Genomic DNA, 27966 nt, shown 5'->3' with positions numbered 1-27966 from the left:
CCCATCACATACAGGCTGATGTGTTCTGAGCTGTCTGTGACAGATCAGAAGAGAGATCATGGGGTGGTGATGGACAGGTCGATGAAAGTGTCGACCCAATGTGCGGCAGCAGTAAAGAAGGCCAATTCTATGCGTGGGCTCATTAGGAAAGGTATTGAGAACAAAACGGCTAATATTACAATGCCGTTGTACAAATCGATGGTAAGGCCACACCTGGAGTATTGCGTCCTGGTCACCACATCTCAAAAAGGACATAGTGGAAATGGAAAAGGTGCAAAAGAGAGCGACTAAGGTGATTACTGGGCTGGGGCACCTTCCTTATGAGGAAAGGCTACGGCGTTTGGGCCTCTTCAGCCTAGAAAAGAGGCACCTGGGGGGGACATGACTGAGACATACAAAATTATGCACGGGAAGGATAAAGTGGATAGAGAGATGCTCTTTACACTCTCACATAACACCAGAAACAGGAGACATCCACTAAAATTGAGTGTCAGGAGAGTTAGGACAGACAAAAGAAAATATTTCTTTACTCAGTGTGTGGTTGATCTGTGGAACTCCTTGCCACAGGATGTGGTGATGGCATCTGGCCTAGATGCCTTTAAAAGGGGATTGGACAAGTTTCTGGAGGAAAAATCCATTATGGGTTACAAGCCATGATGTGTATGTGCAACTTCCTGATTTTAGAAATGGGCTATGTCAGATGCAAGGGAGGGCACCAGGATGCAGGTCTCTTGTTATCTGGTGTGCTCCCTGGGGTATTTGGTGGGCCGCTGTGAGATACAGGAAGCTGGACTAGATGGGCTTATGGCCTGATCCAGTGGGGCTGTTCTTATGTTCTTAGGAACCACTGCAACCTTCACCATTGTCTGGCCCTTCTAGTTAAAGCACATCTGCACCATGATAACAGAAAAGTGCACAACACTGAAAACACAGCAAGACCAAGTGATAGAAGCATTAAGAAAACTGTTTTGTTGAATATATGACAACATCTGCTGTGTTGCTAATGGCTCATCCAAAAGCTACAGATTCTGGTTTTATTCTTGGCTAAGCTTCTTCCACCAATTTGTCTACAATGCTGGTCAAGTTTTATTTTTGGGCGGGTCGACTTCCTTCTCACCTGTGTTCTGCTTCTAACGAGTGAGAAAGATTCTCTCCCTCTTCCAAAGGGAGAGAAAGGCCATTCTGATGGTAATTCTCTTCCCAGTTTTCCTTTGGTTCTGGTGTGCTACCACCTTCCATCTGGTAGGGGGAAAAACACATGTCAAAACCTTATGCATGTGCTATTGTTTCCTTCATACTCACTGTATAATTTCAGAAAAACTCAAAGGAATTTTCTCAGGAAAAAGTGCAATGTCTACTCTGAGGTCACCAATCCCAACAGAACCAAAGCTTAAAACAAAACGCAATTTGTTGGTGAAGGGTATACAGTAGGTGGGCCTCTGTTCAATTTCAGCTAAAGTGATCATACCAGTGTAATTACACAAGTAAATAGATTACACTCAAAAGAACTAGTATGCACCTGTGCACACATTATCTTCTTTTTTGGGTTGAGTTCCTTTCCCTCTATTGGATAAATATTGTTTCAAGAATGTTCAATCCTATTGATAAGCACAAAGATCTTGCAACAGCAATCCATGCATACATATATTAAGATAGTGTGCACAGATGACTGGATGCTCACAACTTACAAATCAGGATTGCATATGGGGTTTCCCGGTACTGGTCTGGGACCACCACATATGCAGCATATAATGGATCTGCCTGCACATCCAGTAGAATTCCCATCAGAATCCCCACTGAGCTAATAAGAGTTGCACATCCTCAGCTGCAGCAGCCACTGGCCATAGTTACCATCCAAATATTACTTAGTCTTGTTAAAAGTAACTGTCTTTGTATCAGGACCTTGCTCTTCATTTATAATTTACAGCCCAAAACTATGCTGCCCTGGTGCTGCACGGTATAGCTCTACTAAAATGGCTGTTGATGTATCTTGTGGGGCCAGAGCAGCCACCAAAGGTCTTCTCAGGGTAAGGGAACATTAGTTGGCGCTGAAGTCAATAGAATTGGGCCTTTAACTGTGCTTAAAAAACTATTACAAAGCTGCTAAACTATCAGTGTTTCAGAACAAAATACTGAGAGAGTATTGTGGTTAATATGTTATTTCATTTATCATGTACAAAAAACCTATCATTTTAATTCTCCAATCAGAAAGAAATGACACCACTCTTACATCCTCCAGTTTGCTGCTCTCATGGCGCTCTGGCATTTCTCCATTCCTGTCATCTTTCAGGGCTTTCAAGAACTCACTCTTCTTATCTGTCGTGCGGCGCACCAGTTTTGTCAAGCGAGAGGAGCTGATTTCAATGGGAGGGGTGGTGCTGGAGGGACTCTGAAGAGAGAAGGATGGAGAACTGCAAATCTTGCGTTACTTGCCATTTGCTAGAAAGAACAACACTCACCCAACTTTCTGCCAATGGTACTCTTTATCTGGGTGATCATACAGTATGACTATATGAGCTCTATAATGAAGGACCCTTGTCAGCATATGACAATTTCAAGCCCTTTCTAAACCACAATATTATGATTTCAACCCCGTGCAATTACCTCTTTGGAAGAGGAGAGAACTGAGCCACTGGTCAATGCAGCTGGTTTGGTTACAGACACTGGACTAGTAAAAGCAGAATCCCGGCTGGAGGAGAGTGAGTTTGGTTTATGTTCACTTCTGTTAGTTTTCCACTGGCTTACCTGCAATGAGAAGGATGCAGCAAATCTTTCTGTAATAAGCATTACACAGCAAAGTATTATTCATAAGCACAACTTAATCAACTTATTTTGCTTTCTCTTCCCTGAAAAAGATAGTTTTCTTAGACTACATCTGTCCACAAGCTGAACATTTATCTGATAAAAATGTAGAGTGGAACCCTAGTAAGTATCTTATATTGCAGGAAAATCCTTCAGTTTGAAAGATTGCATTCAATACCAAAATGACAAAATTTCTGAAGGTTACAATTTAAGAATGTCTAAGGATCCCAAATGAGCCACTCTTGTTCTTGTGAAATGATTTCAACAATGAACCTATTTTATCTAAAATGCAGAATTCTTAAGCTAGTCTTCAAAAAGAAGTGCTGTACTCGTGCAGTGGCTGTTCAGTACAGAAGTAAAGCCTAAGATACCTTGGAAGGGGGTGCTGCAGGTTTAGGAACTAGATTTTTGTAGACACTTGGGACAATGGTGGTTGTTTTGTTTCCATTTGAAAGCTGAGGCCCTGGTGACGTAAAAGCAGCTGAGAAGGCAGCAGGATCCTCTTTTGAAACCTTTTTGATGACCAGCATCTTGGTAGGTTGCTTGGCACTAGGAGGGTTTTCTAGTAAAATGAAAGAGAAATACTTATTAATTCCACAAAAATTTATTCTAGTTCTGGACTCACTCCCACACATTTAACACGGACATAGCCGTTTGGAGGACAACCCTTGGGTTCACAGTAATGCAACAGTTCAACCTCAAAGTTGCAAATCCACTAGTCATTTTAGTAGCTTTTGCTACATGAAGAATATTGGGCAACATCAGTCCAGAGTATAAACCCTCTTACTAAATGATTTGAGATCTAGTCTGCAAATCAAGACTTAAGCCAGTTTTAGCTCTGAATGAAAAAACCCTCCAATAGTCAAAGTCTGCCCTCACTTTAAAGACTTGGAACAGGCAATGCTCACTAAAAGCATGTTGAGCTTTAAGAGCTTGTAAAAGACTCACATTTTCCACTGTGGCTATAGAGCAGAATGTGGCAGCCTGGGTGGTTACTGAAGATAAGTGGACTGAGTCTACTGGACCATTGCTTCAGCAATTGCACTGGTTGCCCATTTGTTTCCAGACCTAAATCAAGGTGCTGGTAGTTTGGGTCCAGATGATTTGGGTCCAGATTATCTGAGGGACCACTTTCTCCCATAAGCTCCAGCATGATCTCTTAGGTCCTGAGAGGGCTTCAAGTGCCGCTTTTATTCCAAGTTAGAGGAATGGCAGCACAGAGAAGAGCCTTCTCTATAGCAGCACCACAACTATGGAATTTCCTACCAGGTTCAGCAAGGGTTCAAATCTTTTCAGTTCAGTTCAGTAAGACCTTTATTGGCATAAAATACAGAGAAAGAACAGAACAAACAGGAATATACAAAGACAACACAACATAAGCATAAACATCAGTCGCTGCCCAGAGTCCCAGGGCTCTGCCTGGCTATTACCCCAGATAAAAAGGAAGCAACATTATCCAGAGTCACAGAATCAGGAGTGGAAAGGAGAGACTGAAGCATGGTTGAATCCTCCCAGCCCTGCATCCTAGCTAACAATGGACCTAGAAATTTCTTGCGTGACACATCATGTAGCGGGCAGTAAAAAAAGGTTTGCATTAAAGTCTCAACGCAATCCCTACCACACTTGCATTTCCTCTCTAAGTAGGGGACGCTGAACCTGCCCGTTAACAAGGCTGATGGAAGAGCGTTACACCTTGCCAGTGTGAAAGCTCTCCAGGCCTGTGGGCACACCAGGTGGTAAAAGAAGGAGGCCGGTTTCCCAAAACTGACTGGAATATGAAAATGGAGTGGAGAACAAGTGGTTCTGGCGGCACTAAACAGCTCTTGTTGTTCGATATCCAGAATTCTTCCTTTGACAATTCTGTAAGCTGCATCACAACCAATCATACCTAACTCTGCAGTGTCCAGCCCTATTGACTTAATTTTAGTTCGAAGATCAGTGATCTCTATAGGAAGGACTGGATCCGATAATAATTGATGCATTAGATCAGAAGGGGTGGGGTTAAATAAAATCCTAAACCAAAATTTCAGAAGTCTTAACCATACAGTAGTCCTTAGTCGAATTAACCCCACCTCGAGACACAGGACCGAGTAGGGAACGCACCTGGGTAAGCCCAAAATCTTCCGTAAAAAGGAGGCTTGGATGCGTTCTAGTGGTTGGTTAATAACCTTATACCAGACAGGAGAGCCATAAAGAACCTGGGAAAGAACCTTTCCCTTAAACGCCTCTAGAGCGGCCGGAACATAACCATTGCCACAAGTGAAAAAGAAACGGGAAATGGCTGAGGAAGCTAGTTTGGATGTGTTCTGCACTGCCTTGCGATGAAAAGCCCAGGTGAGTCTGTAATGGAAGTTGATACCCAGGTACTTAAAATGCTTAACCTGTTCCATTTTGTTGCCATTACAAGACTACTTAAAAGCTTTCCATCTGTTAGCAAATATCATTATCTTAGATTTAGCGTAATTGATCTGCAATTTGTTGGACAAAAAATACTCTGTGGCGCGACTGAGCAGACGTTTCAGGCCAATCCTAGTACAAGATATCAGTACTGCATCATCCGCGTACAAAAGTAGCGGCACTTGGCTTGCGCCAAGCTTTGGACAATGGCCATCTACTTCCTTCAGGGAAGGGGCAAGATCATTTAGAAATAGATTGAAAAGCATGGGGGCCAAGACACAGCCCTGTTTGACCCCTTTGTTAGTGATGATGGAGTGAGTTAGATTCCCCCTCCAGGAGCATCTAACCCTGCACGAGGTATTTAGATGGAGGGACCTAATCAGCAGCAGTAATCTTTTATCAATCCCCATGTCTTCCAACTTGGCCCAAAGAATCTTTCCCTATCCACAGAATCAAAGGCACCTTTCAAATCAAGGAAGGCTACATAAAGACGAGCCTTACATATCCTGACCTGCTTATAGGCCAAATGAGACAGGATCAGGCAATTATCCAAAGTTGATTTGCCCCAACAGAAGCCAGATTGCTCGGGGCATAAGATGCCTTGCGAAGTAACCCAGAGAGTGAGTTTATTGCATAGATACTTAGCATAGATCTTACCTAGTACAGAAAGCAAACTAACAGGCCGAAAGTTTCCTGGTATGGTAGGGTCACCCTTTTTATGAATAGGCACGACTGTTGCTGTAAGCCAGGCATTGGGTAATAGGCCAGAACTGTCGATCATTGTAAAAAAGTGGGCAAGTAACTGGGCCCACCATTCTGGGTCACCTTTTAAAAGCTCGGGTGGTTTTTCATTTGGCCCTGCGGCCTTCCCTGGCTTCAATTGCATAATTAGCTCTTTAATTTCATCAGGGGTCACAGGAGGCCAGATAGGCAGATCCACAGAGGTGAAGTCTGGGTAGGTGTCCGGGGATTTGCTCTTATCACAAAAAAGATCTGTAAAGAACCCATGTGGACGAAGGAATAATAGCAATAAAATTGTGGCTAACAGTGCTCTTTCCTCAAAACTCCATCGTTTATGTACGGAACCAGCAAGCAGAGATTTTTTTTTATCGGCCATTCGACAGGACTCTGATCCCTTTGTCCAAATCAAATCCTTTGAAGGTTTTATTGGATACATTTTTAAGGCCCTGAGTACCAGGCCCATGTCGGTTAAGACATGCAGTGCTTTTGACAAAAAGGACTGGTTTGACAGTGAATGTAGGGATCTTAAGATGTGTATCAGGGCTTCTTATTTAGATTTTAGGAAGTACAATGACCCCAGTTGTTTAGTTAAACACTCCATTCTCAAAAAACAACTAAGAGTTTTATTGACAGAGATTCAACAAATCTTTTCTTTTTCATCTTGCACTGTGTGATGTGCCATTTGCCCCCTGTGCCACCATGGAAGTGTTTTGGCTGATGCAATGAACATGGAGCTCAACAAATGCTCCAGAAGGTGGTCCCCCCCATTATAGTACATACAAAGGATAAAAACAAAGGCTTAAGCAACTGGTAAAGTGAAACTTTTTTTAGCCTCATAAAGCTAGGTAAGTCCAGATGGAGTGTCATTTTAAAAGTGGGTCCCAGTGCTAAGAAGTCTGGGGGCCACTGATCTAAAAGATGATAAAAGAAAGCTATGTAGTATTAAACTGCAAGCTGCTGTTGAATCTCCTGTATCCGCAAGATGAATTCTCAGAATAAGTAACTAAACTCATATCTTCTTTACAAATTATGTCTATTCCTTGAGAAGCAGGGTAACCAGAGCTGTTGCAAAACAATAATGTTGGTCACTGACAAGTAATACGTCTAGGTTAGCTATGTTAACATATCAGCTCTGATCACACAGACGAGTAGCTGGAAGCAAAGACAAAGATGCAAGCTGTAAGCATGAAAGACTTGACAAGAGTCTGACACAAGCTAAGAAGTACTAGGCAAGCCAGGAAAAACCTTCCTTGGCTTCATTCTTTCTTCTGAGCTACCTCTTAAAGTAGTCACCCAATCATTCCAGGCCATTGGACTTCAATTCGGTCTTATTTGGGGCATGCTGATGGCTTGGAGATCTCTGGGTGGATAAGGTAGGATGTTCCACAGTGCTGAAAAAAATTGAAGAGGTGCTCTATGTTTCTGGATAGAGAGTTCCATATTCTTCAAGCCTGAAGAATCTTTGGTGTCTTTCTGAAGAGTTCTGCTGGGCTTCCAGTGTGCCTTTGAAAGAGTTGCACCATCTACTTAGGAACTCTTGAAATCTTCATCCCTGAGGATAGCACCCTTATTGCATTTGATGGGGACTGGGTGGCTAAACTCTTTACAATTTTTCCTATATTTACGTGTGGGTTCTTCATCTCAGAAAGACTTCTATAGCCTAAAACGGGGGTCTCTAAATTTTTCAGAGGGCAGGATCAAATATCTGGTATGGTGTTGAAAGCCAGAAAAATAAACTTTAAATATAAAATTTAAATAAATACATTAGAGACAGAACTTGGATGAATGAACGGACTCTATGTTCTAGAGTTTCTCCAAACACCAATGAACACCACAGAAATAAAGCACACACTCAAATGGATTCCCATTCCCCCACCCCACAAGCAGCTTACCCACATGTACAGGAGTAAGTAACTGAAAACCAGCACATCACAGGAAACACACAAAGCAAGTACTGAGTGCTGTGGAGGCCTCTCTTAGCCTCAAAGCGTAGGGCCCTCAGAGGGCCCAAAAGGTCACATCTGGTTTTCAGGAAAACCAGAAAGTGATGTTGTTAGGCTTTTAGAAGGCGCTCTAGAGCATAGCCTCCTTGGCTCTCAGAACACCCTCCAGACTGACAGGAGCACAGCACATTCAGTCAAGTGGGCCAGAGGCTTGCAGGGGAGCAGAGGCTTGCCATGGGTTGCATCTGGCCCCTAGGCTGGGATTTGGAGACCCCTAGCCTAAAAAGACATTTTAGTAGTGCCAAATCACATCTACAGAAGCAGACAAACACACAGCTGGGAGAGGGGAATATCATGTAGCTGAACTTTGTTCCTGTGAAAGCTTATTCTATTATTACCAAAAACTGATAAAGCAGGGACAGCTAACAATACTTTTGATCCAGATGAGGAAAAGCTGACTTCAGATGGTTATTATTGTTACATTTTTATCCTTTAACTTTTGTATGCTGCCTAGATAAAAAATTAGGCTTGGTATAAACTGCTTAAACAATCATCAGATATGGACCAGTGCAAATAAATTAGAGGTTATTTATAATCTCAGTCCTACCACAGAAAGATACCCATTTTGACAATGTCCTGTACCTACCCCAAACACCAGAAGGAGTTCCAACTGGCTTACTGTGGTTGTTTTGTTTTCCACCTTCTGGATTCAATGATGGCTGAAATAAAAAATATATTGAAACAGGCAAATAAAATTCAGACACAGTTCAGTCTCCCCACTTTAAGTTACATAACCAAAAATTGAATCATAAAGTCGATTCAAAAAAATTTAGATTAAACCATTCATATTTTAATTATTTTACAATTGTCATGTTAAGATATCACATGAAGCTAGGATTCAATACTTGCTTTATGTGATGTGCCCAGCATTAAGAACACATAGAGGTGAAAGTATAACATGCAATGGAAGGAATAGTTCTACTTTTGATTGCGGGTTAGAGAATGCCAGCTATGGAGTCTGACCCACCAATTCTGGTTTCAAATAAACCATGGCACTAGGGGATGTCATGCAATATCAGGATTGAATTTTGGCTTTGTATGATGAACTGGACCAATACGTATACTGGAATATAGACAGAGATCTAGATCTCACACGTGCATACAGTTAATTGAGAGAGTGCCTATAGATCTGACGATGTGCCCAGTCTTGAGCAGATATATCCAATCTTTTTGGAAGGTTACCAATTCTTCACATTTCCACTCTCCATTCAAACGTCCTTGCTAATCGTGTTCCCACTAAGCTGCACAACTTGAAACTGAGCTCTGCACAGCTCAAAGTTCCTGAAATCCAGCAGTAATATCATCACTGTCTATAGACACTGCCACAGCATGAACCCTTTAGAGGAAATATTGCTTATAAGTCATCCCATATCTATTTCCCTCACATTGTTCAGAACTGAATCTGAGAATTTCGATTTGTAAGAATTTCTTCATTATTATCAACATGATTTGATGCACTCACAGAATTCTAAAAGGTTAGTGACAAGACAGGAGTGTATACCATCTTGGTCTTATAGCTGAACCTGTCTTCCTTATAGGAACAGCATCCAATGTCTCAAGGACAAAGGGACAATAGTTCACTTCAGCAAACTATTATGGTGCTGGAAAAACTCAGTGCAGCATGTCAATACTCAAACACATCATGCAGCTTTGGAAGCAACTTGGTGGGGAGATAACTGAAGTCCAAGGGAGGCATGAAAGTACAGGGAACTGGTCCCAAGTCATTGTATCCTGCCAGTGCTAGTGAAATTATGGCCTAGAAACCTTGGTGAAAACACAGTATACTTACAAAGTCGTCTTCCTCAAACTGTAGTTTCTCCTTCTCTTCCTTCTCCTCCCTGGCCTCAGCAGGTAGCTTTTCCTGAAAGGCTGAACCCTTTCGGGAATGGAAGCTGCCATTCCAGTGGCGATGTGATCCAGTTCCTCCTCCACCTCTCTGACTCATGCCATCATGGCTCCTTGAAGAGCCATGCCAGCCAGACTGATTGCCTGCCAGCCCAACATGAGCTCCTTTAGAAACACCAGAATCCACAGAATCATGGCGATGCAGGGAAGGCTGATGCCAGCAGTCTGCACAAAAGCAAGATATTTGTGAGAATAGTCACAGTACCTAAAAATTTGTCATAGTGCACCAGATCTACAGCAAAAGCCTGGGTTAACAATGTATTATGCCAATACAGAATAACCTTCCTGACTCCATTCTCTCCAGATACTGAGGCTGCAGTCTCATTCATTTTTTTGGCATTTCCTCTATCAGTAATCAGTAATGATATAAACTCCTTTCATTCTCTTGTATCTCAGTATGATGCATTTTAGCATGAAATGAAAGGAGCACATAAGCATGAGTCAGATCTGTAGGGAAGGCTGAAGCCCCATTCAACATGAATAATCATAGCACTGGCTATTTTAATATGGCAGAAATGCTCAAAGGTTTTAATACCCCAGATGTACCACACAATTGTTCCAAAATTTGGGCAAAGTGAAAACCTGCTAGTGTTCTCCTAATGAGATGAACAGATCTGAGACGTAAGCAAACTTATCAAGTCATCCTTCCTGCTCATTGTTCTACAATGAACATTTGCAGCACCTGACATTGTTGAGGGATAAAACCAATAACACAGAGAACGAAGTCCTAGAGTGAGTCGCACTCCCTGGTTTACCTCCTGCAGTTCTGAGGGGGCCGTTATTAAAAAAGCCATCTGAAGAGTTGTGACGTCTCCGGCTTACTCCAAAGCGGCCCTCTCCCCGAGGAAGATGCTCTCCGTGCTTCTCAAAGGTGGCTCCAGGAGCCTATGAAGGAAGAGGGGTTCAGAACACACAAAGACTGCCACTCCAATGTCACCACACTTTATACCAGGGTTCTCCAGACTCCAGCCCATGGGCCAAATCCAGCATCCTGTCTAATCCTTCCCTGTGAGAACGGCACTTACCGTTCTGGGAGGGAGCCTCCTTTCTCTACCACTGATCTCCCCTGAAATGTGCTCTAGCCAGGTGCTTCCAGGATCTGTTACCCAGCAGCCACTGTGCCCGGATTTCCAGGCAGATGCAGCACACTGGTGTGCAGTTTGGGGAAATTGGCAGCAGAAAAAGGAGGCTCCCTGTGGAATGATAAGCACTGTTTGCACGAAGGACGCCTTTTACCAACATACAACAGTTTGGAGACTGCTGCTCTATACATATAATGGCATCCCTTCCCCCATGAAAATCAGACAGAAGAAGTAACAATACTACAATTCTATAGTCTTGCAGAACATATTTTTTTCCTTGAGTACACCTGACTATACTGACAAAAGCAGATTTTCTCTTCAATGCAGTAAAGTGATTAACCTGAAAGCTTTTTTAAGGGGGGGCACATTCAATCTGCCAAAAATGTTTGGCTTTTAAACTCTCTTCTGTTCCCTACAAACATGCAAATGCGCGCGCGCGCATGCAGACACACGGAGAGCAATAACCTTTTTCAGTCTGAAAGGCATTGGGTTAAACACAAGCAGAACATCAAATGACAACCTGCATGCATGAGTAAACCAATCTTCTACCAGCCAAGCTTCCCATTACCTAAAGTCACAACAAATGTCATGCTTTTCAATGCTGTTTATACTGTCTTGCTTCAAGAACAATGTAATGAAGTGATGAAGCAAGTAGCCGCCCTTGGGGTATGTACTATATAATTAAGAAAGAATTAGAAGAATTTCTATCCTGCCTTTTATAATTGGAGATTTAAAGTGGCATTTTTGTTCATGAGCCAGAAAGCAGACAATTGGGGAAGCAAGTATCACTAGAAGGCACTCTACACCTGACGGGTGGCAGCCAAACCACCATAAGGCCTCAGATGGCAGGGAGACATGCAGCAAAGCAGATACATATGACAGGAGAAAATCCTTAAGTTACACCTGTTCAAGGATGCTTAGGGCTTTATAGTTAATGTCACTTTCAGCTGAACCCAGAAAAAAGTTGGCAACCAACACAGATGAAATAATGCAATTATCTGTCCACCTGGCTTCAGTCATAATTCTTCACCAACTTAAGTTTCTAAATACCACTTAAAACAGCCCTAAGTAGAAAGCATTACAATAATACAATCTGGATGTTACTAGAGTATAAACTGTGTCCAAATCTGCCCTATCCAGGAAGGGGTGTAGTTGTCATGCTAAAGTTCATAAGCAGCACTTCTGTTCATAATTATCATCTGTAGATCAAGAATCACTTCCAAGCACACACCAAGTTCTTCAACAGGAATTCACCTCTGCCCAAATATACGAATATCCCCCTCTTATTACAGGGGGCCCAACAGTTTCCATTCAAGTCAATACATAAACACACTAAAGCTTCAGCAATTTTACAACTGTGTTTCTCAAACTGTGGGTTGGGACTCACTAAGTGGGTCACAAGCTTATTTAGGTGGGTTCCCATTTCAATCTTTATTTTATTTTTACTATATTAGACTTGATGCTACCATGTTATGTGACTGCATTTGGGGAAATGTTACAGATCTGTACTTTTAACAGGCTACCACGTACAGGTCGGCCACCTGGTATCCAAAGATTTGGGACCTGTAGATTTTACTACTGCAAAAATCTGCAAGCCAGAAGCCTCAGAAGGTCCTCCAGAGAAACATTTGGAAGACTTCAGGTGTCCAAACCTGTGGACCATCAGCTGCAGGGGTTCCAAAAATGGAATCCCCATGGATACTGAAGGTCTACTGAATATCCTTTTAACTATGATAGTCAATGGGGCTTACTTTGGGTAAGTGTGGATAGGATTGCAGCCTTTGGGATGTTTGGAGATTTTTTTTAAACAGATCAGCAACTGCTTGGAAGGGTTAGGGTTAGGTTTAAATGAAATTGATTTGATTTTGTAATATGGGGTGTTAAAAATTTTCTTGCTTGATGTCACTTCTGGCCATGACATTGCTTCCAGGTTAACATCATTACTTCCAATGTGCTCTAATAGATCAGGGGTCTCCCTGATCCCGGCCCGTGAGCCAGATCCACCCCATGGCAAGCCTCTATTCAGCCCGCAACAAGCCTCTGGCCCAATATGACCAAAATTGTGCTCCAGATGCATCTGGAGGCTGTTCTGAGGGCCAGATCTCAGAAAGCCTTCTAAAGGCCTAAAAGCATAACTTTCCAGTTTTTTGGGAAAACCAGAAGTGACTTTTTGGGCCCACTGAAAGCCTTAGGCTTTCTGAGGGTGGGTGAGGCCTCCATGGTCCTCAGAACATGCTCCAGGTGTTTCCTGTGATGTGCTAGTTCTGAATTTACTCCTGTACATGTAAGTAAGCTGCTTGTGGGGTGGGGGAATGGGAGTCCATTTTGAGTATGTGCATTATTTCTGTGATGTGTGTTGGTGCTTGCAGAAATCCTAGAACTTTGAGCCCGTTCATTCACTTTTTCATTCATCTAAGTTCCATCTCTAATGTATTTAAATTTAAATTTTTATTTTTCTGGCCCTTGACACCATGCCAGATATTTGATGCAGCCTTCTTGCTAAATGTTTGGAGACCCCTGCAACAGACTGTCATTCTAAAAAGTTGGTCTAGGTGCTAAAAAGTTTGAGGATCACTGTTTTACAATATCTGCGGTTCCTAAAACATTCACTAGGCCTTTCAGAGGAACTCTACTGATCACTTACAACAAGTTAACACTCTTTAATTAGTTTTGTGCAATTCGCTCGCTCGCTCCCTCACATACACACACACACACCCTGGAACAGTATATTCTTAATATTTGGGTGAATGGACTAAACAAAAATGTCAAGGTACCAGGGTTGAAAAATTTTAATAGTGTGAAACCAATGTAGCCACTGGCCTGGCCACATAATTGCCTTGCATTTTCTAAGTGTGCCTTGACTACCCTTACCCAATGAAGTGGAAAGCAGCTGGGAGCAACTACTGGTTACAAGTGAAATGCAAGTTTCATAGCTTGTTCCTATTTTAGAATGGCTGAAAAGAGATACCACTTTACCAAATGGTTTCCCAAATGTCCATCTGCAGCAACACCATATCATTAGCAAATGCTTGCCAAGGAGTGCAACACAATTTATTTCTGACCTTTTTGAATACAGGCACCATATTGACTATTCAGGGAAGTACAAAGTACAGGTGGTTACAAACTCTGTAGCAACTTCTTAAACCTGCGGTTTTCAAACTCTGGGAGTTTGAAACCCACAGTAAGTCCTTCCGGGGGGAAAGCAGCGGAGGGGGGGGGGAAGGCACTGACACATCCCCAAGATTGCGCTGCTCAGGGGGGCTGCAGGGACTGGTGTGCACTCACCAGTCACTGCAGCAGCTGTACTGGGGTGTGGGGAGCCCTGTGAGAGCGTCTGCACGGCTCCCCAGGTCAGCAAGTCTGCAGAGGCCACACACATCTGCCCACGGCCTCTGCAGGTATCCTCAGGGGTCTGAAGACAGATCCCTTGCCAATACTGAGGCACCATCTGTATATGCTTCTAAAGTTGACTGAATGTTGTGAACTAACTCTATAGGCCAGGGATGGCCAAACTCCAGCCTGGGGGTCAAATCTGTCCCTCCGGAGGATTTTATCCTGCCCCCAAGGTTCCCCACTTCCAGGTATATACCACATTCAGTCATTAGAGGTGGGGAATGCAATTTAATGGAAAGAAATTATTCCATTACATTGTATTTCATTCAGCACCTCTAGTGGCTGAATGACATATACAGGTCCAGCCTTGTTATACATGGAATTTTTATACATGGACTTGACTCTACACGAATGGCCCCTGCAAATGAGAAGGAATGTGCTGATCCCTGGACATGGGGAAAATTCCATCCCTTAAAAAATCAGTTTTAAAAAACCACTTTTCTTACTGTTGTTGAGAGAGACAGGCATGCAACCCATTACAGGTATAACCTAATCATCCATAGATTTTTCTCTCTCAATGCAATGAGAAATGCCCTTTAAATTAAAGGAAAACAGTCATTTAACAATGAGAGGGGGGCAGCAGGCTGACAATTCATCAATCATTGTCTCTTCAGGCAGCTTCAGCCCAAGACCTCTCCCTTCCCGCTGAAGAAAGATACTATGCATTGGTGAAGGGAGGGGTCAGAGTGAAGCCTTTCTAAGCACCTTGAGAGAGACTGATTGTTGGACTGTGGTCTTAATGATTCATCACAAATGTCAGCAAGGCTGTTTTTAAATCACCAGAACAAAGAAACTTTGTTTTTTAAAATTGATTTGCTATAGTGCATTTTTTGAAGGGAACCCTTGTGAATAATGAGATTCAACCTGTATGCGGATGCTGAGAGACCTGGAATATAAATATAATGTTAGTTAAACCTGAAACTGAGACGAAAGTTTGAGATTTGTGTCGTAGGTTCCTTGATGCTTTTTCAAAATCCATTCCCCCGTTTTCCTGTGCAAATCAATTTTGCCCTCTGCTCCCTTCCTCCTTCCACCCCACCCACTTATTGTATTTAATCCAACTCTCAGCACATCAGTCCTCCATGTATTACTTATTTATTTTTCAGCCCTCAACACTGTGTCAGATACATGATTCAGCCCTCATGCCAAGAAGTTTGGACACCCCTGGTATAAGCACTAAGAAAACAAAGACACAGAAGCATCTACATAGTCACTAAAGAATTCAAAAAGTAAAATAGATATATTATAAAATGAAATCTGGCCATAGCTTGCCTAAAATGGTTTTGAAGGGGCCTATGAAATAATTACCTTAGCAGACTGTGGCGTAGAGAAGTTAAGCCAGGCAGGAACAAAATCATGCTGCGCCATTTAGGTCCAGTGTCTCTCTTCAATAAAGTGAGGCATCAAACCTCATGGCCAGGATCTACAAGAAAACACCACTTGCCCATCATCAACTCTTCTCAATATCCCAACAGCTCAGAAAAGCAGTTCAATATCAGAAAGATGTTGCAAATGAAACTCTATATAATTTGACACAGAAACAGTCCAAAATGCTGCAGTCTTAAAGCTTTTGTAGAGCCCTGCACCCCAAAATTGCTTATCAGCTGTATTTACTGCTGAAGCCAGAAAAGGATGGAGAAAATAATTGGTTCATCTTCTTGTATATAAATATTGTAGCTGGGCCTCTCTACCAACACTATTTTGAAAGCCACCATTTTAGATGTTCAGAAGTTAGTTCAAAACACAATCTCTTCACCTCTGCCATTTCTATTACTAATCTCACATACTGCACAAGTCAAGATAACAGCTGTATGGAAGAAAACATACAAAGACTTACCCAGTTTGGCTACTGTAGTCCAACACTTTTATGTTTAGCACTTCTCTTGGATCTCCAGGTTCTGTTCTTCTCCAGGGTGCACCTATGCCAACTTTGTGGCAATGGTGAGTCCCGAAGGAAGCACGAGTAGTCGCACTTCGTGCTGACTGCACCCCTCACCCCTTTAGCTGCTCATCTTAGTTTCTCTATGCACTCATATGAGAAAAATATACCTAAAAGGGAGTGTGCATTTTTGGAAAGCCACAGCCACGTTCACCTCATTAAACTTTTTCTTGTTACCATAGCACTATACAACTCAGCTATTACATTACAAAAGTAGTTAATCAGCTTTGCACAACATTCAGAAAGACACCATGATTAATGGTGAACTCCACAAATGCCCTCTGTTGTTCATCTTCTGTAGCAAGTCCGTTTGATAGAAGGGGAAGGGAGAATGATGGAATCCTGAAAGTTTTCCCAATTCTGAAACTTTTGCACTAGAAGTCCTAAAACAGAAGACCCATCATAACTATTTTTAGTCACTAAAAGGCTGTGTTAATGTTCTTAAAAACAGTGTATTGAAAGGCAGGCTTTTCACATCATGTAATTTAAGCTTTCTTACTACTAAGAAACTAAAAGTAACTTGATGTAGATGCAACTGTCACAATTATTTCTGCCTTTCTATTGTTCTCATGTATGCATTCCGTTCAAAGCAAGTAAAAGCAAAAGGTCAGGCTAGAAAGCAATCTCCCCCTAAACTACTTATTTGAATTGATGATTTTGAAAAAAGAGAGGGTTGTACTCTAATGAAGAATTCACACTTGGGCGATGGTCATCTTCTTCTGTCAAAAAATGGTGGACTTCAAAGAAATCTCTAAAGGAGATAAAAGAGAAAAAAGTCATCATCAATATGCACAGAAAAGTGTCCATATCAATACCAAAACCACATCATAAGGTCTCAGTGTTCTTTTCCATTTCTGCTGAGATATACAGAAAATCAGTTTTCCTCTTTTTTATTTTCACGCGATATCTTGTTTCAGCTTTGTTCACTTCAAAGTTATCCACCATTGTTTGTATTCCACCTTCCTTCTAAACTGGTAGCCTCATTTTCTTGTAACAGTCCACTAAAGAGGAACAATCCAGAGATGTAGGCTGCTTATCAAGAGAGTTTCACAGTTGAGCAAGAATTTGACCCAGTCTGTCTGGCTTGTCCAACATTTTAGCCCGGCCTGCCACACTGGCTGCTCCCAATAAAACCAATCTCTGCAAATATCTTTGTAATCCATAAGGCCATCCCCCCAAAATATACAAATGCAGAGGGAGAGTGTGTGTATACACACACATACACCCCAAGGTGTCTAAATCCACCTAGATATTTGCATGGCCAAGGTTTCGATTTCAGAATCTAATGGTCAATGACTATTAGAGTCGAAGCTAAGCCACAGTGATACAATAGTCTGGATTCAGTTTGGATGTGAGAAACTTGGAATCAGACCCCACAGTTTCTGAAGTTTACAGGGTGGTACACACCTCTCAACCTAAGTTACTACAAAAGTTTATTCTCATAAAATGAGATACCCCTTGTGCACTGGCCCAGAGATCCTTGGAGCAAATGCATCCAAGACTGAAGTAGAAGGGAGTGATTCAGCTCATGCAGTTATTGGGCAGATCAAAGTCAGTAAGCAGGGTATGTTCTCCTTCTCCCAATCAATGGAATGTCCTCACAAACCCAACATCAGAGAATGACATTTACTTTATACATTACTTCCTTTCCCAAAGTTGCATTCATCTTATAGTTTGTGGCAATAAGAAAATGGTCTGAGAACAAAGTTAATACAGAAACCAGGGGAATAGAAGTAGAGAGGAGAATGACATAAGAGACGGATAAGGAAGGAGCAAACAAAACAGAAGTTCAGATCCAGAACTAGATATTTTACACACAGGCTAACAGTATTATTTACAACAGGAAGGGTGTTTTCAGTGGAGGCAACCTTGAAATACAAAAGCCAGAGGGGGTTGCTCAAAAAAATCCTATGGCTTCTGCTGTTACACACAAAGCACCTTCCACCTGCTCCAAGGCAGATCAACTTACTGGAATGTGTCCTGTCTACTGGGATTTTAATAAAAGGTTTATTTTTGCAGACGCGTGTGGCCTCTGGGAACCAAGTGCCTCTGGGAACTAAGTGCCAGGTAAGGCACAAGAGTTTAGCATCTGGGCGAGGAGAAGGCAAGGAGACCTCTGAGTTTTGGAGAAGGAGAGGAGGAGGAGCAGGAGGTAAGTGTACTCATTCTAACGCTTTGTCTTTCTAACTCCCTGTCTTCTAACCTTAACCTTACCTTTAAAGCAACCTTAAATCAAAATTGAAAGTTAGCACCTAAGGGAGGTACATAGGGCTACTCTGAGCAGGAGCAGAGTCCTACTCGTGAGTAAGAGCAGCGTCCTACTCGTGAGTAAGTGCCCAAGGGTCAGGCATTTAAATCAAAATTGAAAGTTAGCTGCACCTAAGGTAGCACTTAATCGAAGGAAGGGAGGAGAATAAAGTGAAAAGCAGGTTTTCTACTTGTTTAAATTAAACCTATACTTAACCCAGGTTAAACCTAATCTAAGTTAGAACATAACCTAAACAGGTCAGTAAATTGGGACACAGGATCTAGAGAGCAATAAATAATTAAACAAACCCAAATAAAAACTAGCTTGAGGTTACAAAAACAGTCCAGCCTAAGAGAACAGAACTAGGAGGGAAAGGACCTAGGAAGGGCCAATTCCCAACCTATTAAGAGCCCCAGTAGGCTAATCCAAGCAGTCCATTCAGGAGCCTGCAGAGTAGGTCACGCCCATCAGCAGCCATTTGCCTTCCTGAGCTTTTGTAAACTCACCTGGGAAGGCCAGCCCCCCTTTCAATCAGGAAGGAAGGAGGGAGGAGGAGCCAGCCAGGAGTATAAAGCTAGGCAGGCCATCGCGTGAGGCTCTCTGCAGACGCGTGTGGCCTCTGGGAACCCAGTGCCTCTGGGAACTAAGTGCCAGGTAAGGCACAAGAGTTTAGCATCTGGGCGAGTTCAGCAGCAGGGCGAGGAGGCCTGGGCCCCATACACTGCCCTTCCTCTTCCCTAGAGAAAAGGGCTGCTATCCAGTGTACGGTTTTTAAAAGGACCCCTAAATAAAACAACAACAACAAAAAAGCTATGCAGTCAGACAGCCAGCAGCAGGGTGGGGGCTATCCAGTGTTCTGCATCGAGTGCCACATGTATGATTATATGCCTCTGGGGCATAAGTCACGGGTGTGTCCTCGATGCAAGGAGCTCCAGGCTCTCAGGGAACGCGTCCGCTCCCTTGAAGCCTTGGTGGCCGACCTGGAGAAGCGCAGGCAGCCAGAGGAGGACCGTGGGGAGACTTCTGGGGACGATCAGGCTTCGTCCCAACCTCAGGCGTGCAGCTCCTCGGCTGCCCGGGTGGGAAGTCTCGGGACTGGAGGACGTCATCCTGGAGAGGAGGGAAACAATCCCCTAGGGGGGATCCCTTCTCCAGGGGATGGGCCCGTATCCGAGCGCACTCGGGATACTCCTCGGCGGGAGGGGGGTCGGGGGCTTCTTGTAGTGGGGGATTCGATTATTAGAAACATAGAGAGGGGGGTTTGCGACGGATGTGAGGACCGCATGGTGACTTGCCTGCCTGGTGCGAAGGTTGCGGACATCACTTCTCGTCTAGACAGGCTGGTAGACAGTGCTGGGGGAGAGGTAGCGGCTGTGGTGCATGTCGGCACCAACGACGTGGGCAAGTGTAGCTGGGAGGTCGGGGAGGCCAAATTTAGGCTTTTAGGCAGGAAGCTGAAAGCCAGGACCTCAAAGGTAGCGTTCTCTGAAGTGCTACCTGTTCCACGCGCAGGGCCAGCTAGGCAGGCGGAGATCAGGGGTCTCAATGCGTGGATGAGACGGTGGTGTAGGGAGGAGGGGTTTAGATTCGTTAGGCACTGGGGAACGTTTTGGGACAAGCGGGGCCTGTACAAGAGGGACGGGCTCCATTTGAACCAGAATGGAACCAGACTGCTGGCGCATAACATTAAAAAGGTGGCAGAGCAGCTTTTAAACTGATCCCTGGGGGAAGGCCGACAGGAGCCGAGGGGCATCCGGTTCGGGACTCCACATCCCTATGGGATGAGGATGGGGAGGTTAGAGAACAACAAGACAAAGGCAGGGTAGGAGAAGAAATTGGGAAAGGTAGGGAGATGGGATGTGATAGACAGTTTGGCACAATGAGAGGATGCGGGGACAAAGGAGCGAATAAGCAGCCCGTCCTGGGGCATTCCGTGTATAAATGCTTTTATGCGAATGCCCGAAGTCTACGAGCAAAGGTGGGAGAACTGGAATGTCTGGTGACAAGGGAAAATATTGACATAGTGGGCATAACGGAAACCTGGTGGAATGCGGAGAATCAGTGGGATACCGCAATCCCGGGCTATAAACTCTACAGGAGGGACAGGCAGGGGCGTGTTGGAGGTGGGGTGGCCCTTTATGTTAAGGAAGGGATAGAATCCAGCAAAGCAGAGATTGAAGGTGGGTCCGACTCCACCGTAGAATCTCTGTGGGTTAAATTACCAGGCTTGAGCAGCGATGTAATACTGGGGGTGTGCTATCGTCCTCCAGACCAGAAATCTGATGGGGACCTTGAAATGAGGAAACAGATCAGGGAAGTGACAAGGAAGGACAGGGTTGTAATCATGGGGGACTTCAATTATCCTCATATTGACTGGGTCAATTTGTGTTCTGGTCACGATAAGGAAACCGGATTTCTTGACGTGCTAAATGACTGTGGCTTAGATCAGCTAGTCACGGAGCCCACCAGAGGACAGGTGACTCTGGATTTAATTTTGTGCGGTACGCAGGACCTGGTTAGAGATGTAAACGTTACTGAGCCATTGGGGAACAGTGATCATGCTGCGATCCGTTTTGACGTGCACGTTGGGGGAAGAATACCGGGCAAATCTCTAACAAAAACCCTTGACTTCCGACGGGCGGACTTCCCTCAAATGAGGAGGCTGGTTAGAAGGAGGTTGAAAGGGAGGGTAAAAAGAGTCCAGTCTCTCCAGAGTGCATGGAGGCTGCTTAAAACAACAGTAATAGAGGCCCAGCAGAGGTGTATACCGCAAAGAAAGAAGGGTTCCACTAAATCCAGGAGGGTGCCCGCATGGCTAACCAGCCAAGTTAGAGAGGCTGTGAAGGGCAAGGAAGCTTCCTTCCGTAAATGGAAGTCTTGCCCTAATGAAGAGAATAAAAAGGAACATAAACTGTGGCAAAAGAAATGTAAGAAGGTGATAGGGGAGGCCAAGCGAGACTATGAGGAACGCATGGCCAGCAACATTAAGGGGAATAATAAAAGCTTCTTCAAATATGTTAGAAGCAGGAAACCCGCCAGAGAAGCGGTTGGCCCTCTGGATGGTGAGGGAGGGAAAGGGGAGATAAAAGGAGACTTAAGAGATGGCAGAGAAATTAAATGAGTTCTTTGCATCTGTCTTCACGGCAGAAGACCTCGGGCAGATACCGCTGCCCGAACGGCCCCTCCTAACCGAGGAGTTAAGTCAGATAGAGGTTAAAAGAGAAGATGTTTCAGACCTCATTGATAAATTAAAGATCAATAAGTCACCGGGCCCTGATGGCATACACCCAAGGGTTATTAAGGAATTGAAGAATGAAGTTGCAGATCTCTTGACTAAGGTATGCAACTTGTCCCTCAAAACGGCCACGGTGCCAGAAGATTGGAGGATAGCAAATGTCACGCCTATTTTTAAAAAGGGAAAGAGGGGGGACCCGGGAAACTATAGGCCGGTCAGCCTAACATCTATACCGGGTAAGATGGTGGAATGCCTCATCAAAGATAGGATCTCAAAACACATAGACGAACAGGCCTTGCTGAGGGAGAGTCAGCATGGCTTCTGTAAGGGTAAGTCTTGCCTCACAAACCTTATAGAATTCTTTGAAAAGCTCAACAGGCATGTGGATGCGGGAGAACCCGTGGACATTATATATCTGGACTTTCAGAAGGCGTTTGACACGGTCCCTCACCAAAGGCTACTGAAAAAACTCCACAGTCAGGGAATTAGAGGACAGGTCCTCTCCTGGATTGAGAACTGGTTGGAGGCCAGGAAGCAGAGAGTGGGTGTCAATGGGCAATTTTCACAATGGAGAGAGGTGAAAAGCGGTGTGCCCCAAGGATCTGTCCTGGGACCGGTGCTTTTCAACCTCTTCATAAATGACCTGGAGACAGGGTTGAGCAGTGAAGTGGCTAAGTTTGCAGACGACACCAAACTTTTCCGAGTGGTAAAGACCAGAAGTGATTGTGAGGAGCTCCAGAAGGATCTCTCCAGACTGGCAGAATGGGCAGCAAAATGGCAGATGCGCTTCAATGTCAGTAAGTGTAAAGTCATGCACATTGGGGCAAAAAATCAAAACTTTAGATATAGGCTGATGGGTTCTGAGCTGTCTGTGACAGATCAGGAGAGAGATCTTGGGGTGGTGGTGGACAGGTCGATGAAAGTGTCGACCCAATGTGCGGCGGCAGTGAAGAAGGCCAATTCTATGCTTGGGATCATTAGGAAGGGTATTGAGAACAAAACGGTTAGTATTATAATGCCGTTGTACAAATCGATGGTAAGGCCACACCTGGAGTATTGTGTCCAGTTCTGGTCGCCGCATCTCAAAAAAGACATAGTGGAAATGGAAAAGGTGCAAAAGAGAGCGACTAAGATGATTACGGGACTGGGGCACCTTCCTTATGAGGAAAGGCTACGGCGTTTGGGCCTCTTCAGCCTAGAAAAGCGACGCTTGAGGGGGGACATGATTGAGACATACAAAATTATGCAGGGGATGGACAGAGTGGATAGGGAGATGCTCTTTACACTCTCACATAATACCAGAACCAGGGGACATCCACTAAAATTGAGTGTTGGGCGGGTTAGGACAGACAAAAGAAAATATTTCTTTACTCAGCGCGTGGTCGGTCTGTGGAACTCCTTGCCACAGGATGTGGTGCTGGCGTCTAGCCTAGACGCCTTTAAAAGGGGATTGGACGAGTTTCTGGAGGAAAAATCCATTATGGGGTACAAGCGATGATGTGTATGCGCAACCTCCTGATTTTAGGAATGGGTTAAGTCAGAATGCCAGATGTAGGGGAGAGCACCAGGATGAGGTCTCTTGTTACCTGGTGTGCTCCCTGGGGCATTTGGTGGGCCGCTGTGAGATACAGGAAGCTGGACTAGATGGGCCTATGGCCTGATCCAGTGGGGCTGTTCTTATGTTCTTATGTTCTTATGTTTCAGCCAGGTTCTGCCTGCTTGTATTCATTTCCAGGAAGCCAAGAATAAAGCAGAATCAACCACCTCTCACTTTCCTACTTAAATTTTATTATGCCAAGTTACTAAGATGCAAAAAATGTGAAATGAATGTCTCTCTGGCCCAAAATAAAATAGGTACACAATTTATTGGGATCCTATCTGCTATTTCTGCAATACAATGCTCTTACAAGATCAAATTATTTTATGTATAATTTCAGTATTTCCTTTGCCAACAAAAAGCAGAATAAACATTCTGTTATCAGTTTAGAAACTTTCAACCAAAAGCATAAGGTACATTTGAAGAATACTTCTTCAGGGTTTAAAGTATGTAGACAGAAGCCTTCAATTTTGTGTCACTGATCAAATCTGAATATTCCTATCGAGCTATCACCAATCATCAAGTCTTCCAATTTCACTTGTGATGACATCTCCAGCAACATTCTATTAACAACTTCAGCCTTTCAAAGAACTTTCAGCAATGACATCAAAAAGAGAGCAAATGTTGCTTCAGCCACCAAACAAAAGTGAGTAAAATTTAAGATCCAGAACTACCAAGTTTTATAACTGTTTCTCTAAACAACATGTTTCAGCTACACATTTGATTTATTCCGCTTGGCTTAAGCAAACATAAAGCAAAGACCACTTCTACATGTATTTGAGAAAACTGTCTTGAAAATTTTTAAATTCAGTCTACCAATACAGAGGGGCAATGAATGCCCCTGTTCCACCAGAATTCCCCACAAATGCTGACTCTGCATGCACCCCCAATCTCCCCTCCCCTTTCTTTACAAAAAAAATATAGCATGCAACCCCTTTGTTCCAAGCTGCTTTTCTGAAGTGAAAGGAGAAAGGGGCTGCCACTGCTGCATTCCTCTTCTAACTTGCTTCCAGCAAGTCAGAAGACGATCAGAGTGCAAAGCAGCAGATTGGTGAAAGAAGTGGACAGGTGGGCTGGGGGCTTGTATACCTCCAAGGGTGCCACACTATGAGACCATTTCTGGTTGTTTCAGGGCAGAGCAGCCCTTCCAATACAGCACACAGCAACCCCATTCTCTCCACCACCACCTATAATATCTCACTGAAGATTATGAACAACTAAGAAACTAAAAGAAAAACCTCACTTTCTAAGAGCCAAAAGATCTGTGAACAGTCAAAATCTGAAAGAGTGAGATATAGGAGTCTTCTTTCAAGTTACTCAAGACAGTGGCTGACCAAATCTGCCATCTATCCTTTTAGTGAGTAGATCCCTATTGTGTGGAATAGAGAGTGCCAATGCACATGATAGGTCCAATGTTAAGCAATCTCTGGTTGTCTTTTTAACAAACAAGTATCAGGTCTTTTCCCTCTTCGCTCTCGCATAACACTAGAACAGGGGACATCCACAAAAGCTGAGTGTTGGGAGAGTTAGGACAGACAGAAGAAAATATTTCTTTACCCAGTGTGTAATTAGTTTGTGGAACTCTTTGCCACAGGAAGTAGTGATGGCATCTTGCCTGGATGCCTTCAAGAGGGAATTGGACAAATTTCTGGAGGAAAAGTTCATTACAGGTTACAAGTCATAGTAGGTATGTGGTTTTAGAGGCAGGCTGTCTGATTGCCAGATGCAGGAGAGGGCACCGGGACACAGGTTGTGTCTGTTGTCTTGTGTGCTCCCTGGGGCATTTGGTGGGCCACTGTGAGATACAGGAAGCTGGACTAGATCGGCCTTTGGCCTGATCCAGCGGGGCTCTTTTTATGTTCTTAGGTACAGTCCTTAGGCTTTCCACCTCTCCTGATCTTCTCTCCTGGCCACAGGATAACAACGTGGTGAGGGATGCCTGGCTCCAGGTCACCCCCTTCTATGGCAGAGCCTATATAAAGGGTCCTTTTGCCCTACTTTATCTTGCTTTACAGACCCTTGCCTGCTTTCTGCCATTTTCTTCTTTCTCCTCCTAGACTCCCCCCCCCCCCAACCTGGAAGAATCAGACTGAAGCTCATTTGCCAGAAAAAACCATGTAGGCTTGCCTCCTGCTGGAGGTCTATACCACCAGGACACATTCTCTCTTTTCACCACTTTCTCCCTCCTCTTATGGGCCAGACCAGGGATACCACCCTTCTTGTGCCTTCTTCAGGCCACTCTTACACAAGCTCACCCCACAGTTTGTTGCTGCTCTTGGATGATAAGCACTGATCACCACCAGCCATAGTCAGGATGCTCAACAGAAGCAGCAAAGGCAGCATCAAGGACAGAGTGCAGCCACAAGAGTGCATTGGGCCAAAATATCCTTTTTCTGGAAGGTATACCCAAATACAGGTGACACTTTATCAATAGGTGTCAAAAAACAGGCTCTATAATCCAGTTCAGAAGAACTCTTAAGAAAGCTTCAGATTTTACTACCCACCAAATGCCTATAATTAAAGAAAGCGTAGCAGCTACTGAAGCCATGACTAATCTGTATCTGGACACAGATACACACCCCAAAATACTAGTACATTACAAGGGTGGCACTTGTTTTAGATCAAAAGTAGTGCAATGCAGGTGCTTTTGGTAGAAGTTACACATCTAGAACTAACCAAGCTAAGGTTTGTCAAACATACATTTGGTGCTTCATACATAGCACTTGCTCAAATCTATGTCATGTATTGTAGCTCAGCAACAGGGATGTGCCGGAGACACACTGTTGTGCCCCGAGTCTCCACCCTCTTGACTCAAGTCACAAACAAGTCATACTGGGCGGACATCGCAACTCATCCAGAGGCATTTTTAGAGACATTCCAACTTGAGTACAAGTCTTTTTGAGAAGCAAATCAAGCCACGAATCAGGTGCAGCTCCACAGAAAAAAGGAGGCGCTGGTGGGTGGGTGAGAACACGTGTCAGAGTTCTCATGGCCCTGATGTTCCCATCCCATCCACCATTTGCAATGTGTTGAAGTCCTTCACTTCAAATGAGCCACAAGTTTGGAAGGCATTCCTTTCTATCTCAAGGAAATGTCTCCCCCTCCTTTGCCTGCCTCCCTAGCCCCTTCCTTGGGCTATCCAGGTATTCTCTTATTGCAAGTACCCCCTCCACTGTCTATTGGGTTCCTCTTTTTTTAATTCCCTCATCCAGAGGAAAAAAAAAATCAGGCCATCCAATTGGCTAATCAATTGTCCACTCCTTCTGAGATGGATAAGGGAGCCTGCTCCCCTGTGTTCTGGCTGCCCCTGCCTTCTTCTGGTTCCTCCCTCTGCACAAGTCTCGTACAGCCTCCCTCCACCTCTCCACCACCAGCCCCTGCCCCCTGGAGCAAATCTGCCCTTCTCCCACTAAGCCTGCTGCTTGCTCTGGTTTGGATTCTGGTTTCCAGATTGCCCACGAAGTCTTTCAGGGTGACGCGGAAGTGGCAAAAAAAATAGCAAGCACACACATGCACATGAAGTCAAGTCTTGGGCCCGACATGACACATCTTCATGACTCAAGTCTATATGAGTCATGATTGTTTTTGTGTAAAAACCCTTGAGTCGCAAGTCAGTGCCCAAGTCATTGATGCATGTGACTCAAGTTCCCAAGGTTCGCAAAAAATTCATGTTTTCGCAACTTGAGTTGAGCTTGCTTGGTGATGGAGGAAAAGTCAAGGCAGAGAAAGGATACATTTACGTGCCTGGTTGAAACCGATCTTTGTCAAGGTGATATAACATTAATCATCACCACTCACTAAAAAGCCACTTTGGTCAAAAACACTTTATCAAAATGTGAGATTAGCAAAATGCACCATCCATTTCAACATAGTTTAGGCACTCAGGCTGATGAAATATACACGCAGGTTGAATCCTAAGGAGCAACTGCAGATGCACATTGAGGCAGACTTTCATAGCTGCCTTCTCTGGGCAGCAGTCCCTTGCATCCTCTGAAAATTTGATTTTGGGCAGTAAGAGACAGTAAGGCAGTAAGAGGCAGTAAGGCTGCAGGATTAAGGCGAAATCAGCCCTACCCCAACACAAATGGAAATACCTTAAAAATGAATTGTACCTGAAATTTCTCTGCCAGGAAGGTAAGGTAACACTTATCTAAAATGTAATTTTTTGTAAAATGCAAAGCTACATTTTTATTTAGAATAAACCATATATTCTAAGTTTACACAACTTTAATAAAAAAATCTATACCACAAGTTTACAGGTCAGTGTTCACCTGAACTTGTTTAGAATAGAGTCAGCTCATAAATCTACTAGTGAAAGTATCCTGTAGCCTGAGTACATTTCACTACATAGGTAGTTCAAAGGACATTGCTTTTAGATGGGCCAGTGCTCCTGTTAATTTTCAGTGCAGAAATCGCAACATAACCTTTCACTTTGCTTTGAAATGTATCTCCTTTCACCCTCCTTGGAAAGAAAAATGATACAAAACAAAAATGAAAAGTTTTTAGAAAGCTCAAACCATTTTTCATATTTCCTCTCTCAATTACGAAAAATGTTCAACATGATTGAATTTGTTTTTATTTCTATAGAATCAACACCACAGTTTTGCATAAAAAAATCCATGAG

General features: G+C 43.7%; 1 protein-coding gene across 2 annotated transcripts in view; it reads right to left on the bottom strand.

The window, feature by feature from the left end:
• Positions 1 to 27966, bottom strand: part of GPBP1L1 (GC-rich promoter binding protein 1 like 1) — a 52939-nt gene that overhangs the window by 4728 nt on the left and 20245 nt on the right. For both annotated transcript variants that reach the window (XM_066624083.1, XM_066624081.1), the window contains 9 exons: positions 16161 to 17013; positions 15632 to 15746; positions 10604 to 10733; positions 9733 to 10013; positions 8530 to 8602; positions 3174 to 3364; positions 2605 to 2745; positions 2231 to 2389; positions 1118 to 1239 (listed from right to left, as the gene is read on the bottom strand). In XM_066624083.1, coding sequence (XP_066480180.1) covers positions 1118 to 1239; positions 2231 to 2389; positions 2605 to 2745; positions 3174 to 3364; positions 8530 to 8602; positions 9733 to 10013; positions 10604 to 10733; positions 15632 to 15691 — 1157 coding nt within the window. In that variant the 5' untranslated portion in view covers positions 15692 to 15746; positions 16161 to 17013. The remainder of the gene's footprint in view (positions 1 to 1117; positions 1240 to 2230; positions 2390 to 2604; positions 2746 to 3173; positions 3365 to 8529; positions 8603 to 9732; positions 10014 to 10603; positions 10734 to 15631; positions 15747 to 16160; positions 17014 to 27966) is intronic.

The sequence above is a fragment of the Tiliqua scincoides genome, chromosome 4 (genome assembly GCF_035046505.1).
Source record: "Tiliqua scincoides isolate rTilSci1 chromosome 4, rTilSci1.hap2, whole genome shotgun sequence".
Taxonomy (NCBI): Eukaryota; Metazoa; Chordata; class Lepidosauria; order Squamata; family Scincidae; genus Tiliqua; species Tiliqua scincoides.
Note: the sequence above shows the minus strand (reverse complement) of the source record. Positions and strands in the feature narration are given on the sequence as shown.